Source organism: Panulirus ornatus, chromosome 4, assembly GCF_036320965.1.
Source record: "Panulirus ornatus isolate Po-2019 chromosome 4, ASM3632096v1, whole genome shotgun sequence".
Classification (NCBI taxonomy): Eukaryota; Metazoa; Arthropoda; class Malacostraca; order Decapoda; family Palinuridae; genus Panulirus; species Panulirus ornatus.
In genome coordinates, this window is record NC_092227.1 from 74662884 (window position 1) to 74681577 (window position 18694).

An 18694-nucleotide genomic window follows, 5' to 3' on the forward strand; every position below is an offset into this window, starting at 1 on the left:
GTTTTCTCGAGGTTGTATTTTCCATTTGTGATGAATCGTAGAGCCGAATTTTGTGTCAGCTATAGCATGCCAGGAACGCTGGTTCAGGTAAATTAGGGCGTGTATTATCATGACCTTGATTATGTGTAACTTGGTTCTCTGAAAGATGCCGGAATCATACAAACTGGTCAAGGTCACTTCTTCGTTGTGCTGATCACTTGTTAATATGATCTATCATATCCCTTGATATCAGCGATTGGCTTTTAGGATTCTACTGCTCTTCGTATGAGCTGTCGTGTTACCTTCGGTGGTGATTATGTAGTTGTTTTATTTTTCTAGGCGCTACTATAGTAAATTCGTTTATGGTTTGTTTTTTTTATCTTTAAATCCTTTTCTAATTTGTCTAATTTGATTTCCTCTAACAAAATTCATTATACGATCATGTTCTGAAAGTGAGTGGGTCGAGAATACTTTTTGAATAGCGTCTTCGGCGTTAGATGTCCATGATCAAAGGCACCATCTGGTGGGGGAATGTCAGCTACGTACAGAAGTTATGAACTGTGTGGGTGATAAGGGAAGGGATGGTTTGAAATGGAAGAAAATATTGGTGTGTGTACAGGTCACAGGTATACGGTTTAATTTTTTGATGCATGTTGATGGTTATATAGAAGCGTGTTTTTGGCACACTACTTATATACCACCCGTCAGATTTTTTTTCATGTTGGAGGCTTCAGTCGTGGAAAAAAATCCACATAATGGTTGAGTCTTCATTGAAATATAGAGAGGTTAATGGAAAAGAAAAATAGAAACAACTGAAAGTGGTTACGAATTCTGGAAAAAGTGAAGAACCTGTCTTTAGAAATATGTCAGGCCATAGTTATTGGAAGACATGAGAGGGTATAGAGTTCCAAAGCTTCGAGGTGTCAGGAAAGAAACACTTATCAAAACGGCCTACTCTTCAGTGGCGAAGACACACACTAATCATGTGATACAGCAGCTTGCTGAGTATTGCATGGTCTAGCTAAATGGTGGGGGAACACACGCAGCTAGCACTCGGGTGTATGTATTCGTCTTGTATCTTTGTTTGTTTTTTGTTTACTAAATTAAACATTGTTCACTGTGTGCATCGATGGATGATTGGGCCTTAAAAAATGATGCTTTGAGGTTTCGAGGGACTGGTTTGCGTTTCTTTCTCTCGTTTCTCGCATCAGGCCAGCTATTTAGCACACAGCAGAGAAAAAAAAATACATTTGTGCAAGATGCCTTTTCAACACCCAGTGTCTGCAAGACCTATATGGTTAGACATCAATCGGAAGAAGGTTTGACCGAATAACTAGATGTCGCCGATCCTCCTATGTTACCAAGAACACATATTTCAGAATGTTCGGTGTTGACTCAGACAAACATAAGTACCTTGATGCGCAAAGAGGTGATTAATGTAGTGAGGGAGACTGATAGGAATTGTAACCAGAAGGACTTTTCCATTGTTAAGGAGACTGAGATGAATCTTGACGCTTGAAAAAAGGAATATAGTAGTCGTCTCGAAGTCTCGATTTTGGAAATTATGCAATCACCTGGTCATGCCAACTGAGCCCTAACTCTGACGTCAGTAAAGGTCACCAGGATAAAGACTGTTTATTGACTTCAGCAGAAAGGTAAGAGTGCAAAGCACTTCTAATTGAAATAGATATTGTTTGTATGCCTGACTTGCCGTGACTTAGAGCAACTGCTGAGAGTTCATCAAAACTCACATTAATACCACCACGTCTGTGTGAATTTTGAGTAAACCATTGCGTGACAATGCTTGTGTTTAACTTCATTAAGAGTGAAGAAATCCACTGGACATGAACGCTTTGGCGATGTGGCTCAAAACGAAAATCGAACATTCTTTGACTTCATAAGCAGTTGTGCAGGTATGATGGTCTAGGTCATTAATGATGTTACCAAATAAAACCACATTTTTTTTTAACTTTTTTTTTTTACACACGCTATATGTAGATAATTGATTTGTCCACTAGATGAATATCTAAACGCAGCACGAAAGATTACCGGCTAATCATTTCTTGAAATGGTTCTCAAACCAGTACAACTAAAACGATGGATATCTTACACTTCAGCTTAAGAAAAAGAAAAAACATCGCAGCACAATGTAATCAGTCGATTTAATCTGTGGCAGGATACTCATTTGTTGTACTGAAAATTGTATATGAAGTAAACATCTGAATCTGATGATCTAGCAAAGGGTCTATAACACAAGAGAGATGTTGCCTTTTGAACTTCAGCACACAAGGTTTTGTAGAGTTTGATAACAGGGCACACTTAAAGGTCTTCGGCACACAGCTTTGAGAACCACTAATTAACTAGAAATTGTGCCCCCGTAATATCAGTCCCGTTACTACTACACCTATGAGGTGAGTAGCTAGAATGAGCTGAACGTAATTCCAAATGGAAGAGTTTGGTAGTTTATTTAGCAAAGTATGTTCCAGACGTAATGAGTAAACACAATGTCTCGTCTCTATATTATGTGGAGACTCCCGACTGTGATGATTTCCTACTTTGGTGACTTTCCACAGTGGTGGGACCCCACCGTGGCGAGTCCCTACTGTATCGACTCCCTACTGTGGTGAATATCTCCTGTAGTAACCCTCCCGTAGATATTCTCCACTGTGGTGACTCTACAGTGGGGACTCCCCGCTGTGGTCTCTCTACAGTGGTGACTTGTTATTGCAATGATTCCCCACTATGGTGAATCCCTCCTGTAATGACTCCCCACTGTGGTGAATCCCTACCGTGGCAATTCTCTACCATGGTGGCTACTTCCTGTATTGACTCATCACCGTGGTAAATATCTCCTGTGGAGACTCCCTGCCGTTGTGACTCCCTATTTCATCGTCTCCCCACTGTGGTGAATCCCCCCCTGAAGTGACTCCCGACTGCCCATTTGGGTGAATCCCTCCTGTAGTGACTCACTACTCCCCTCTGGTGAATCCCTACCGTGGTGACTCCCTGCTATAGTGACTCTCCACTGCGGGGAATAACTCCTGTGGTGACTCCCTACTGTAGTGAATGCCTCTTATGTTGACTCTCTACCGTGATGACTCCCTACTGTAATGGCTCTTCACTGTCGTGAATATTTCCTGCAGTGACTCCCTATTTTGGTGACTACTGGCCGTGTGAGCGTCAGGATTCTGCCACATACAGTGTCCCCAACATAAATAAAGTTATTCATTACTAATTAAAATCATCTCTCCAGCATGTTTCATAGAGATAACGACATAATATGCCCATTTCTCATAAAAACGTTCCATTTTATTTTCATGTGATACCTTGGGAATATTTTATGTAGATTGTAGAAGGAAACTGACCATAAAAGTTAATGTTTACAGTGAGGGGTGAAGGCACCCGCGCAGTGATGATGGCTAAGCGTCCGGCTGTGGAAAGCTGAGGAAGAGAAGTTAAGTTTCAAGTTCCCTGATGGACTCATGAAACCTTTATATTGTGACTTAGTCTGAGCAAGATAAGAAGGTATTTCAAAGGTATGGGTGCGTAGTTGAACGTGGTTATAAAGATATATAAGCAGATCTTTCAAGATGTGTGTGTTGGTTCATGGCTCAGGATGGGAGCTTTCTGTAGTGCTGAGTCCCACCAGGTACCACATACCGTCCAGTGTACAGCCTCAAATAACTGTTACTAAGGAGTATACGATGATTTGAATAGATAACTGTGTACTCTTTTTTCGTCACCTATTATGAAAGAAAGTATAAAGTCAGTGGCATTATTACAGTTGGCGTTATTAACAAAAAGGGGGAGATGATGTATAGCATAATTTTTTGACCTGGGACTGAAACAGAGGGAAATTGTGAGACAAGAAAGGAAATGGATATATTGCAAACATACTGGCACCAGGAAGTCTAATGGGTATGACATTTTCGTTTTGACTCTTCTGTTTCCAGTGTAACACAGGATTTATCAGTTTTGCAAAATTGTCGAACAAATATGAATTCTGGAGAGTAAAATGATGAATTGTAATTCCACTATGATGACAACGTATGTGTGAAAGCTCCTACCAGTTGCTATTTTGAATAGGGAAAATATTGGATCAAAACAGTCAGCCATTGGACCCTTACCTAGTCACCAACCACCCCAACAAACTAACCTTATCCTCCTTCATCGTATCCCAAAGAAGAATGATGGTTTGGGAATGTCAGACACTTTCTGGTTTATAGATTTTAACAAAAGTGTTACATTTGGATTTCTTCAACTAAAGAGTTGATATAGAGTTGTGGATTTTAAATGTAGTACCTTTTAGTGACCATCCGGCAGATGGCTGATGTCATGCATTCACTCTGTTTTGCTTTGACTTTATAGAGCTTTATTCAGATTGGAAATAGACGCAAAGGGAATACAAGCTATATCATAGGGCAAAATTCAAGAAACTCGCCTTACTGTTGGCTGTATGATTTTTCTGTATTCAGCAAAAATGGGTGAGTAGTCCTTTTGGTAGAAATAACACTGCTTAAACAGTGATTCTGCAAGGAAGCTCACAAAAGTATTCCTTGCGGCATCCTTACAATGGAATTTCATCAAAGACTTCATGCTTGAACTAATCTAGGACAGTTTATCTAATCTTAGCTCTCTACCCACTTGTATAAGTTTTAGTTTTTGTAGAAGTAGCTTGAAAGCAATTATCATTTATTAGCACCTGAGATTTTGAAAAATAATCTTGGTTATTCTTTTTTGCTGAATCTATACCATACATTTCTGTTTTACTTTTGTCACAGGACTGCATTTCTTATCACAATAAAAATGAAGTGTCTTCTTCTTTGATGGTGATATCTGCATTACATTGTAGGCTATTACAAAGTCAGTCAAATAATGTTCCAAAATGAAAGAAACTCAAGCCCCATGGATTTGAAAAAAGTTTCAAACAGGTAAAGTCACACCCTTCATGAACTTTACCTGTGATGGCAAGCAAAAAACAATTCTGAAAATGATGCTGTTATTCATAAAGTTATGGATTTCAGTGTCATTAAAGAAAAAGTGGTATAATTCAAGCAAGGCATTACTTTTCCATTTTGTTACCCAAACGACAGGGTCTTAATCCTAGAGTATGATCAGATTGTGTACACACATTATGTGAAACATTCTGTCCTCAAACATACATTCTCTCCTTGTCATACTTAACATGTGACAACACTTAACTCTCACAACTCATTCTTCATAGCGCTAAACTTTCCTGTGGTGAGCACTATGCACTAGCCCTGCATTTGGATTTTCCTGTGGTGAGCACTATGTGCTAGCTCTCCCTCAGCAGAATTGTAGAAGCAATAGATAAAAGTAGTTGGTAAAGACATTTAGGCAGGAGCATTAGGTAGAAATATTAGGTAGAAGTAGTTGATAGGAACATTAAGTAGGAGCATTAGGTAGTAGTAGTCAGTAGGAACATAAGGTAGGAGCCTCTGCAAACACTGCACAAGAGTTTCTTCTCTGCCATTGGCTTGTTATGGGTGAGGCATAAAGGCTAAAAAGTGGCACTGGAGTTCACTAGTGATGAAGAATATTTCTGTGGCTACCCCCTTGAGGGAGTTCCAGTTGGGGACAGGAGAATGGCATAAGCAGCATGTTGAATGACCTTTACACTGCTACAAATATGGATTCATTCATACTGGAAGGACCAAGCTACCAAATATAACTTACACTATGGAGTCAATGAAGAGAAAGATATTAAGGTTATCATAGATAACAAAGTAGCCTTTTTTAGTTATATCTCTGCCAGAATTGAGAAAGGTAATTCTGTTATAGGTGAAATTAGAAGAACTAATAAGGAAAGCTTTTCATTGTTTCATAAGGCAGTGGTTAGACTGCACATCGTGTATGCAAATCAGGTTTGGACTTCACATCTCAAGAAGGATATAATTGCTTAAGAGAGTGTGCAGTTAGTAGCTGTAAAACTATAACTATGCGTAAAGATGTAACATGGAAGACTGAAGTGTTTGGAATTATCAACACATGGATTTCAAAGGTTAAGAAGTGGTAGGGGATGTGTGGATTGGGTGTTTGCTTTGAAGAATGTGTGTGAGAAATAGAAAAACAGATGGATTTGTATGGCATTTATGGATCTGGAGAAGGCATATGATAGGGTCATAGAGATGCTTTGTGGAAGGTCTGAAGAGTATATGTTGTGGGAGGTAAGCTGCTAGAAGCAGTGAAAAGTTTTTACCAAGGATGTAAGGCATGTGTATGAGTAGGAAGAGGAAAGTGATTGGTTCCCATTGAAGGTCAGTCTGCGGCAGGGGTATGTGATGTCCCCATGGTTGTTTGATTTGTTTATGGATGGGATGGTTTGGGAGGTAAATGCAAGAGTTTTGGAGAGAGGAGCAAGTATACAGTCTGTTGGGGATGAGAGGACCTGAGAAGTGAGTCAATTGTTGTTCGCTGATGATACAGCTCTGATGGCTGATTCAAGGGAGAAACTGCAGAAGTTAGTGACTGAGTTTGGGAAAGTGTGTGAAAGGAGAAAGTTGAGAGTAAATGTGAATAAGATCAAGGTTATTAGATTCAGTAGGGTTGAGGGACAAGTTTATTGGGATGGAAGTTTGAACGGCAAAAAATTGGAGGAAGTAAAGTGTTTTAGTGGGAGTGGACTTGGCAGTGAATGGAACCGTAGAAGTGGAAATGAGTCATGGTGGGGGAGGGGGCAAAGGTTTTGGGAGTAATAAAGAATGTGTGGAAAGAGAGATCATTATCTCATTGAGCAAAAATGGGTATGTTTGAAGGAATAGTAATTCCAAAAATATTATATGGTTGCAAGGCATGGGTTATATAGAGGAGGATACAGCGCTGGTGGCTGATTTGGGTTAGAAACTGCAGAATTTGGTGACTGAGTTTGGTAAAGTGTGTGAAAGAAGAAAGGTGAGAGTATGTGAATAAGAGCAAGGTTATTAAGTTCAGTAGTGTTGAGGGACAAGTAAATTGGGAGGTAAGTTTGAATGGAGAAAATTGGAGGAAGTGAAGTGTTTTCGATATCTGGGAGTGGATTTGGCAGCGGATGGAACCATAAAAGCAAAAATGAGTCACAGGATGGGGGAGGGGGCAAAGGTTTTGGGAGTGTTGAAGAATGTGAGGAAGGTGAGAATGTTATCTTGGAGAGCAAAAATGGGTATGTTTGAAGGAATAGTGGTTCCAACAATGTTATATGTTTGTGAGGCATGGGCTATATTTAGGGTTGTGCAGAGGAGGATGGATGTGTTGGAAATGAGATGTTTGAGGACAGTATGTGGTATGGGGTGATTCGATCGAGTAAGTAATGAAAGGGTATGAGAGATGTGTGGTAATAAAAAGAGCATGGTTGAGAGAGCAGAATACGGTGTATTGAAATGGTTTGGTCACGTGGAGAGAATGAGTGAGGAAAGGTTGACAAAGAGGATATATGTGTCAGAGGTGGAGGGAGCGAATGTGGGAGACCAAATTGGAGGTGGAATGATGGAGTGAAAAATATTTTGTGTGATCGGGGCCTGAACATACAGGAGGGTGAAAGGCTTGCAAGGAATAGAGTGAAGTGGAACGATGTGGTATACCGGAGTCAGCGTGCTGTCAGTGGATTGAACCATGGCTTGTGAAATGTCTGGGGTAAACCATGGAAAGTTTTGTGGGGCCTGGATGTGGAAGGGGAGCTATGGTTTCGGTGCATTACAGATGACAGCTAGAGACTAGTGTGATCAAATGTGGCCTTTGCTGTCTTTTCCTAGTGCTACCTGGCATGGACGGGGGGGGGATTCCAATTTTATGTGTGGCCAGGTGGTGGCGGGAATTGATGAAGGCAGCATGTATGAATATGTACATGTGTATATATGCATATGTCTGTGTATGTATATATATGTATACGTTGAGATGTATAGGTATGTATATGTGCGTGTGTGGGCGTTTATGTATGTACATATGTATAGGTTGGGCCATTTTTTCGTCTGTTTCCTTACGCTACCTCGCTAATGCGGGAGACAGTGAAGTATGATAAATGTATATGTATGTATATATGCTCATAGGTATTTATATATGTATGTACGTGTATGTGTATGAGCGTTTATGTACACATGTGTATATGAATGGATGGGGTGTACTTTGTTTCCTGGTGCTACCTCTCTGACTCAGGAAATGGCAATGAAGTATGATAAATACATGAATTTAGGTTATCCCTGGAGATAGGGGAGAAAGAATACTTCCCATGTATTTCCTGCATGTCATAGAATGTGAATAAAAGGGAAGGTTGCTGGAAATCCTCCCCACCAGTTTTTACCGTTACAAGAGAGGGAACAGAGAAGGGGGCAAAGTGAGGATCTTCCCTCTAAGGCTCAGTCCTCTGTTCTTGATGCTACCTCGCTGACATGGGAAATGGCAAATATGCGTGGAAAAAAATATACAGAGAGAGAGAAAGAGAGAGCATTAATGGAATGGCCTTAATTAGGGCCTCAGTTGCCTTTGTTGTCTCAGCTAATGTAGAAACAGGAAGATTTATATGAACTGAACAAATGACAAAAGAAGAAAATATTGCTGTGAAGCACGTACAGATATTGTTCTTGTGTATTGAAATATGTTAATGGAAATAATGTAGGTAATATAGTGTACTCACTATTGAAGGATGATGAGTCATGAGTTTGGAGGTGAATCTGGATTGGATTGCTGAAGAAAATGCATCTACAGGTTTTGGAAAGTAAGTGTTTGTATACCTTTCACCAGAAATGTTTTAAGAGCTTCATGTAAGATACCAGAAAGGCCTAAAACCCACAGAAACTATTAATAAAATTATATTCATGTTTGAGAAATAAGTGTAGCATTTATTTCAGCACGTATAAGTGAATCTGTGTTGTGAAAACCAACACTGGACAAGGATTCATTGTAACTGAGGATATCCAATTTATGACTGTTATGAATATTGATAATGTCTCATGTTTTTAAGTTTAATTCTTCATTTTGTAGATGTCTGGTGGAGGAGGGGGGGACAGATTAGGGGGTCCAGGGCCAATCCCCCCTCGATGGCTCCTTTGTCCTCGTAAGAGCAATCATCTCGTTGGCAATAGATTTCTTGCATTCAAAACTCCTCTTAGCTCAAAATTTGATGACCAGGTGCCTCCTGAGCATAGATTCTCCCCTGCAATGCTCTTTGCTTCAATGAAAAGTTATAAGGTAAGTGGAAAATCAGCAGTTAATATATCTCATGTTAGATATGAATATTTACATATAGAAGATAAGTGCATATATGTAATTATTAAGTTGTGATTTTCAGAAACATTGTTAGAGTATTAGGAAGAATAAATTAATACAAATTAAGATCTGTGTATCTTCCCCAAGGATACATATTTCACTTCATCAGGGCAATTACCAAAGAGAAGATTAATAAGGATAACATATTGTGGATTAGGTCTTGAGGAATGCCATATGTCCTCTGTTTCTGTGTACACCATAAAATGCAACATCATAGATTTGAAAGCAAGAAAATTTTCAGCAGTATACTGAGAGTGAAGTTAGGCTCAAGCACAGATAGCAATTTCTACTGCATAGAGTAAATCTATATGCACTAGATATTCCCTATATTAATATTCAAGGTGAAAATGATGCTAAATTATTTATGTTTGGAATTGAATGGAAAAACTAGGGTACAAATGGAGTGACGAGTGAGATGTTGAAGAGTGGAGATAGACCTGCTGTTGGTTGGGTCTGGAAACTACATGGAACCATAGAGAGGTGATTATAAGCCTATCAAGTTAATGAGGGTAGTAGGTATCCCACTTTAGAGGAAGAGCAGTAAAAGTGATTGTAAGAATTACAAATGTACCATGTTTTAAGAGGTAAGGTGTAGGGTAGGATAATGATAAATGTTAAAAGGGTGAATGAAGCGCGTGCAGGTGAAAAAGGATAATTGACTTAATATTTTGATGAGTCTTATTGAAACATGAACTTAGCCTATCTCTGTTTTGAGTATGTTGTGGATTATGCATTGACCTTCATTACAGTACAGGTGTTATTACAGTTTTAGATTGAGACAACAGCTTCAGTTGACTACTCACAGTTTCCTCAAGACTGTCTTAACCTTGTTATTATGTGGTTGAATTATGGTGCTAATGAATATTTTAGAGTGAGTCTGGCAGGATCACGTGGTATGTGGTTTATTAACTGTTAGCTGTAAATGTTTCTTGTTCATCATATGTGATGTTGAACTCCTCGCCAATGTATCATTTTGCTGAAACTTATTAGCATCAGTTCCTGGGAATCATGCCTTAGTTATAACCCTCCTTTTCTATACATTTGCTCTCACCTTTCTCCTTTCAAACTCAGAAATGAGCTTTTGCTGTTCTTCACTTGAATCCATTACCAGTGCCTTGTCATCAGCAAATAACTGACTCATCTTCCAAGTCTCCATTCCCACAACAGGCTGCTTACCTGCTTCTCTCCCCAAGACCTTTGCATTCACCTCCCTCACCTCCCTATCCATAAACAAAGCGAACAGCCATGGTGCCATGATACACTCCAACTGCAGGCCCATCTTCACATGGAACCACTTGCCTTACTCTCTTCCTACTCACATACATTTCTTGCTTTCTGAATAAAAACTCTTACCTGCTTTTAGCATCTCTCCACCCACACCCTATATTCACAACAGTATCCATAGAGCAACTCTGTCAACCATGTCATACACTTTGTCTAGATCCATAAATGCCATGTACAAGTCCTCATGTTTCTGTGATTATTTCTTCAAAGCAAACGCTTAATTTACACATCCTCTGTTACTATTGAAGCCACATTGTTCCTCCCCAGTCTGAAGCCCTGTGCTTGCTGTCACCCTGTCACAACTCACCCATACAACTTACCAGGTGCATTCAGACTCATACCTTGGTAATTTAAATATTCACCTTTATTCCCCATGCTTCTCTGCAGTTGCTATACAGGCATTCTGTCATTCCTCAGGCACCTCACTTAGGATCCATACAATAATTGAAAATCCTAACCAATCTATCAGCAACACAGTTACCCCCCATCTTAAATTCAAGTGCAATCCCTTCCACTTTAGCCAATTTGCCACACTTCATCTTACACATGGCTTTCAGCATCTTTTCATCAAATAACTTTCCATGACTCTCTGTTTTATGCTCTCTGTGCATTTCTGCAAGTAATACTGAAGTTTTCTCTTCTTTCATGGATGTCTTCATTTTAGTGGACTGATTCAGTTATCCTTACTTTTTTTTTCTAGGTGAAAATTGGACTCTGGTTAGATTTGACCAACACCCAGCGGTTTTATGACAAAACAGATATTGAAAAGGAAGGAGCACGATATGTAAAGTTGAAGTGTCGAGGGCATGGGGAGTGTCCGACCCCAGAACAGTCAAAGGCATTTGTTGATATTTGTGAAAAGTTCGTCAAGAAAAGTCCTCTTGAAATTATAGGTGAGAAACATAGCATAAGACCATTGTTCTCTGGTGATCTTTCTACACTTAGTTATTGTGTATTCATTGTAACTGGCTAGAGGATTTTAAAACAGAAGATGGGCTATTACTCTATGAGTAGAAATAGAGCACTGTCAATACTCTAATGATGAATATGCCACATTGTATTAATGTTGATAATTTCTTTGTGCCAGAATGGTAATTTTCTAAATTTTTCTATGCACCCTAATACTAGATGTCTTCAAAATTTTAAACATGTTTAAATTGATGTCCTACTGGTCTTATTTTGTTTGTGATGAGTAAAGCACTTGTATGTGTTCGGTGGGGGGAATCTTTCAGCACCAAATGTGTTTATCTTATGTCCCCTGCTGGATATCCAGCATATATCCTTGTATTTCTGTGGCCCATTTATATGTAATTGAAGTACCTGTTTGTGATGATACTTTAACTTGATGGAAGTTCTGCACTCTTGGGGCCCCATCTTTTATACTTACTGTCCTATCACACAACTTTTTAAGTATCTATGTACTGTGTTTGTTTACGGTTTGACCACCAAACTTAATCTCTTCATTCACTTGTATTAGCTTAGGTAAGAAATACTTTTCTCATCATTTCTATATAGTTTCCTACTGAGACCTCTATTGGCTTTTTCTTTGCATTTTTTTTAAAGAATTGATTTCCAATGTGCACAGTGTCTGATGTAATGAGGTTTTATTGTATATATACAAGTTTTTGTACTTGATTGCCTTTTCTTGCTTTAGTGAGGTAGCACCAGAAAACAGACGAAGAAAGACACATCTGCTCATACATATATATATATATATATATATATATATATATATATATATATTTTTTTTTTTTTTTTTTATACTTTGTCGCTGTCTCCCGCGTTTGCGAGGTAGCGCAAGGAAACAGACGAAAGAAATGGCCCAACCCCCCCCCCATACACATGTACATACACACGTCCACACACGCAAATATACATACCTACACAGCTTTCCATGGTTTACCCCAGACGCTTCACATGCCTTGCTTCAATCCACTGACAGCACGTCAACCCCTGTATACCACATGACTCCAATTCACTCTATTTCTTGCCCTCCTTTCACCCTCCTGCATGTTCAGGCCCCGATCACACAAAATCTTTTTCACTCCATCTTTCCACCTCCAATTTGGTCTCCCTCTTCTCCTCGTTCCCTCCACCTCCGACACATATATCCTCTTGGTCAATCTCTCCTCACTCATTCTCTCCATGTGCCCAAACCATTTCAAAACACCCTCTTCTGCTCTCTCAACCACGCTCTTTTTATTTCCACACATCTCTCTTACCCTTACGTTACTTACTCGATCAAACCACCTCACACCACACATTGTCCTCAAACATCTCATTTCCAGCACATCCATCCTCCTGCGCACATCTCTATCCATAGCCCACGCCTCGCAACCATACAACATTGTTGGAACCACTATTCCCTCAAACATACCCATTTTTGCTTTCCGAGATAATGTTCTCGACTTCCACACATTTTTCAAGGCTCCCAAAATTTTCGCCCCCTCCCCCACCCTATGATCCACTTCCGCTTCCATGGTTCCATCCGCTGACAGATCCACTCCCAGATATCTAAAACACTTCACTTCCTCCAGTTTTTCTCCATTCAAACTCACCTCCCAATTGACTTGACCCTCACCCCTACTGTACCTAATAACCTTGCTCTTATTCACATATATATATATATATATATATATATATATATATATATATATATATATATATATATATATATATATACAGGTGCTCCCTGACTCATGACTATCCATACATATTTATTTATTTATTTATTTTGCTTTGTCGCTGTCTCCCGCGTTTGCAAGGTAGCGCAAGGAAACAGACGAAAGAAATGGCCCAACCCACCCCCATACACATGTATATACATACACTGTCCACACACGCAAATATACATACCCATACATCTCAATGTACACATATATGTACACACACAGACACATACATATATACACATGCACACAATTCACACTGTCTGCCTTTATTCATTCCCATCGCCACCTCGCCACACATGGAATAACATCCCCCTCCCCCCTCATGTGTGCGAGGTAGCGCTAGGAAAAGACAACAAAGGCCCCATTCGTTCACACTCAGTCTCTAGCTGTCATGCAATAATGCCCGAAACCACAGCTCCCTTTCCACATCCAGGCCCCACAGAACTTTCCATGGTTTACCCCAGACGCTTCACATGCCCTGATTCAATCCATTGACAGCACGTCGACCCCGGTATACCACATCGATCCAATTCACTCTATCCCTTGCCCGCCTTTCACCCTCCTGCATGTTCAGGCCCCGATCACTCAAAATCTTTTTCACTCCATCTTTCCACCTTCAATTTGGTCTCCCACTTCTCATTCCCTCCACCTCCGACACATATATCCTCGTGGTCAATCTTTCCTCACCCATTCTCTCCATGTGCCCAGACCATTTCAAAACACCATCTTCTGCTCTCTCAACCACACTCTTTTTATTTCCACACATCTCTCTTGCCCTTACATTACTTACTCGATCAAACCACCTCACACCACATATTGTCCTCAAACATCTCATTTCCAGCACATCCACCTTCCTGCGCACAACTCTATCCATAGCCCATGCCTCGCAACCATACATCATTGTTGGAACCACTATTCCTTCAAACATAGCCATTTTTGCTTTCCGAGATAATGTTCTCAACTTCCACACATTCTTCAAGGCTCCCAGGATTTTTGCCCCCTACCCTATGATTCACATCCATACATATGACTGGAAAAAATATGTAAACCAAGAAATATACGTACATTATTTATTTAGTTGCTGTCTCCTGTGTTAGCGAGGTAGTGCAAGGAAGCAGATGAAAGAATGGCCCAACCCATCCACATACACATGTATATACATAAACGCCCACACATGCACATATACATAACTATACATTTCATCATATACATACATATACATACACAGACATATACATATATACACGTGTACACATCCACACTTGCTGCCTTCATCCGTTCCTGTCGCCACCTCACCACACATGAAATGGCAACCCCCTCACCCCCGCTGTGCATGAGGTAGCGCTAGGAAAAGACAACAAAGGCCACATTAGTTCACACTCAGTCTCTAGCTGTCATGTGTAATGCACTGGAACCACTGCTCCCTTACCATATCCAGGCCCCACAAAACTTTCCACGGTTTATCCTAGATGCTTTACATGCCCTGGTTCCATCCATTGACAGCATGTCGATCCTGGTATACCATATCGTTCCAGTTCTCTCTATTCCTTGCATGCCTTTCACCCTCCTGTATATTCAGGCCCCGATCGCTCAAAATCTTTTTCACTCCATCTTTCCACCTCCAATTTGGTCTCCCACTTCTCCCTGTTCCCTCTACCTCTGACACATATATCCTCTTTGTCAATCTTCCTCACTCATTCTCTCCATGTGACCCAAATATTTCAACACACCCTCTTCTGCTCTCTCAACCACACACTTTATTACCACACCATCTCTTTTACCCTTTCATTATTTACTCGATCAAACCACCTCACGCCTCATATTGTCCTCAGACATTTCATTTCCAGCACATCCACCCTCCTCTGCACAACCCTATCTATGTCCCAGGCCTTGCAACCATATAACATGGTTGGAACCACAATGCCTTCAAACATACCCATTTTTGCTCTCCAAGATAATGTTCACACTTTCCACACATTCTTCAACACTCCCAGTACCTTCACCCCCTCCCCCACTCTGTGACTCACTTCCGCTTCCATGATTCCATCTGCTGCTAAATCCACTCCCATATATCTAAAACACTTCACTTCCATCAGTTTTTCCCCATTCAGACTTTCCTCCCAATTAAATTGTTCCTCAACCCTATTGAACCTAATAACCTTGCTCTTTTTCACATTTACTCAACCCTATTGAACCTAATAACCTTGCTCTTTTTCACATTTACTCTCAACTTTCTTCTTTCACACACTTTATCAAACTTAGTCACCAACTTCTGCAGTTTCTCACCCGAATCAGCCACCAGTGCTGTATCATCTGCAAACAACAAGTGACTCACTTCCCAAACCCTCTCATCCATAACACACTGCATACTTTCCCCTCTCTCCAAAAGCCTTGCATTCCCCTTCGTAACAAACCCATCCATAAACGAATTAAACAGCCAAGGAGACATCATGCACCCCTGCCTGCAAACTGACATTCACTGGGGACTAATCACTTTCCTGTCTTCCTACTCGTTCACATGCCTTACATCCTTGATAAAAACTTTTCACCTTATCTAGGCAACTTACCTCCCACACCATATACTTTTAATACCTTCCACAAAGCATCTCTATCAATTCTTGTTATATTCCTTCTCCAGATCCATAAATACTACATAAAAATCCATCTGTTTTTCTAAGTATTTCTCACATACATTCTTCAAAGCAAACACCTGATCCACACATCCTCTACCACTTCTGAAACCACATTGCTCTTCTCCAATCTGATGCTCTGTACATGCCTTGACCCTCTCAATCAATACCCTTCGTATGATTTCCCAGGAACACTCAACAAACTTATACCTCTGTAATTTTAACACTCGTCGTTATCCCCTTTGCCTTTATACAATAGCGCTATGCATGCATTCTTTCAATCCTTAGGCACTTCACCATGAAACATACATACATTGAATATCCTTACCAGCCAGTCAACAACAGTCACCATCTTTTTTAATAAATTCCACTGCAATACCATCCAAACCCGCCGCCTTACCGGCTTTCATCTTCTGCAAAGCTTTCACTACCTCTTCTCTGTTTACCAAACCATTCTCCCTGACCCTCTCACTTCACACACCACCTTGACCAAAACACCCTATAACTGCCACTCTTTCATCAAACACATTCAACAAATCTTCAAAATACTAACTCCATCTCCTTCTCACTTCAATATTTGTTATTACCTCCCCATTAGACCACTTCACCGATGCTCCCATTTGTTCTCTTGTCTTATGCACTTTATTTACCTCCTTCCAGAACGTCTTTTTATTATCCCTAAAATTTAGTGATTCTCACCCCAACTCTCGTTTGCCCTCTTTTTCACCTCCTGCACCTTTCTCTTGACCTCCTGCTTCTTTCTTTTATATATCTTCCAGTCCTTCGCACTACTTCCCTGCATAAATTGTCCAAATGCATCTCTCTCTCTTCTTTCACTAACAATCTTACTTCTTCATCCCACCACTCACTACCCAATCTAATCTGCCCACCTTCCACCTTTCTCATGCCACGAGCATCTTTTGTGCAAGCCATCACTGCTTCCCTAATACATCCCATTCCTCCCACACTTCCCTTATGTCATTTGGTCTCACCTTTTTCCATTTTGCACTCAGTCTCTCCTGGTACTTCCTCACACAAGTCTCCATTCTCGCCATATGTCCATAGTGTATGTATATGTATGTATATGAGTGGATGGGTCTTTCTTCATTTGTTTCCTGGCACTGCCTCACTGACGTGGGAAATGGCAACAAGTACAGTAACAAAAATAATGAAAATTATTATTGATATTACCCCTGGACTCCTTTCTGAAGGGGTTCTATTGTTACACCAAGACCCCATTTCCAGGGGCTCCTGCATGACTAGGGATGTGCTACACTGAGTTGCAGAAACAGAATAATTAAAATATGTAAAGGAGTTTCAAATTGTGCAGTGACAAAGGTACAGACAGCATTCTAGCCAGGCAGCATTTGTAAAGTATGCAAAAGCTGAGAATGAGTATATGAGAATAAGATAAGAAGATCAAAGAAACTAAAAAGAATAATGTGGACAAGGCAGGAGAAAATCCAAAACTTTTCTATACTCATGAGAAGCTGATTGTCAGTTAAAGAGCAGCTAATAAGGCTATTGGATTCAGAGGGAGGAATGATGTAAGGATAAATGAGGGGCTGAATGACAAGTTCAAAATATTTTCACAGTGGAAGACACTAGACCCAGAATGTGGAGGTGGTTTTAGAAAGCATTGAGATATCTAGAAAGGGCATTAGCAGAACACTAATGGGTATTGACCCATAAGGCTCATGGTCCTGCTGAAATTTTACATTTCATGCTGAATATTTGTGCAGATACACTAGATAGCCCTTGAAATTCTGTTTAAGATGCCACTTGAGAAATGGAAAGAGATGAGGGAGTGGAAAAGGACGAACATGTTACTTATCTGTAAGAAATGAGACCAAGAATAGGTGGTGAACTACAAGCTAGTCTCCCTGGTGAATGTGGTTTTCATGGCACTTTTAAAGATGATCACAAACAAAATATGAGACTTTTTGCAGAGGAAAAGTTACCTGAGTGAAAAGCTTGTTTTTAGGGAAAGGAGGGCATGTGTACAGTATGATCACAATATAGCACAAGCTAGGTACTAAAAAAGTTTGCACAGTAGCAAGTCATGCTATGTTGTGACGTCCATTTACATGTGAGTAAGGGTTAGGGACTGTAGGAAAAATGTACTCAATTGTTATGTAAATAATGGAGAGGACTTACATGATGACTCTCAAAAGTTGTCCAAGCGATGGAAATGATATACAACATGTACAGAAAATGGTAGACATCCATATTTTCTCAGGACTTTCAGAAAGGCTGGGTAAGGCTTTGGTGTATATTCTTTCTGAATTCTTAAAATAGAATTTGCTGTATCATTTACTCAAAAAAAATGATGTGTGTTTTTAATTGAAATACGATCACCCACTTTTCATTGCCTACCTGAAAAGCATACTTCTACTATACCACCCACATTTCCTTTATTTTTCCTAATTTGTAACTTATATCTAGTGCATGAATTGATAATGAACTTACTAAAGAGAGATGTGTAGGAAAATATGTAAAGAAGACCAGTTTAACATATCATTCATAGGGTAAAATTTACATTTTGAACTGGAAGACAACTACTGCAGACTGCATTCCCCTTCCTGACCTGGAAACATTCTCGTACATTCTTGTACTGCCCTTTCATCTGTTACAGTATATTTCTTCATATTGTACTCTGTGCAGTTCATTATTTATATATGAATTAGTCATGAACCTACTAAAGAAAACTGTGAAAGGAAATATGTACAAAATATATTTAATCATTCACTGTATGAAAGATGAAAGTTATAAAAGTATGATGTGACTCAAAGGGCTATGTATGTTTTTCCTATATTTATTCTGCATATGTAATTAACCATTAGTTCATGCTTGATGTAAGAACATAGTGAA

The 18694-nt window shown here is 39.8% G+C and overlaps 1 protein-coding gene across 2 annotated transcripts in view; it reads left to right on the forward strand.

The window, feature by feature from the left end:
- Positions 1-1014: 1014 nt before the first annotated feature.
- Positions 1015-18694, forward strand: part of mRNA-cap (mRNA capping enzyme) — a 96767-nt gene continuing 79087 nt past the window's right edge. Inside the window, exons 1-3 of one of the 2 annotated variants that reach the window (XM_071696986.1) lie at positions 1015-1038; positions 8953-9159; positions 11222-11414. In XM_071696986.1, coding sequence (XP_071553087.1) covers positions 8953-9159; positions 11222-11414 — 400 coding nt within the window. In that variant the 5' untranslated portion in view covers positions 1015-1038. Of the gene's footprint in view, positions 1039-3376; positions 3516-8952; positions 9160-11221; positions 11415-18694 lie in introns of those variants that run through there. The other variant, XM_071696984.1, reaches the window with a different exon arrangement.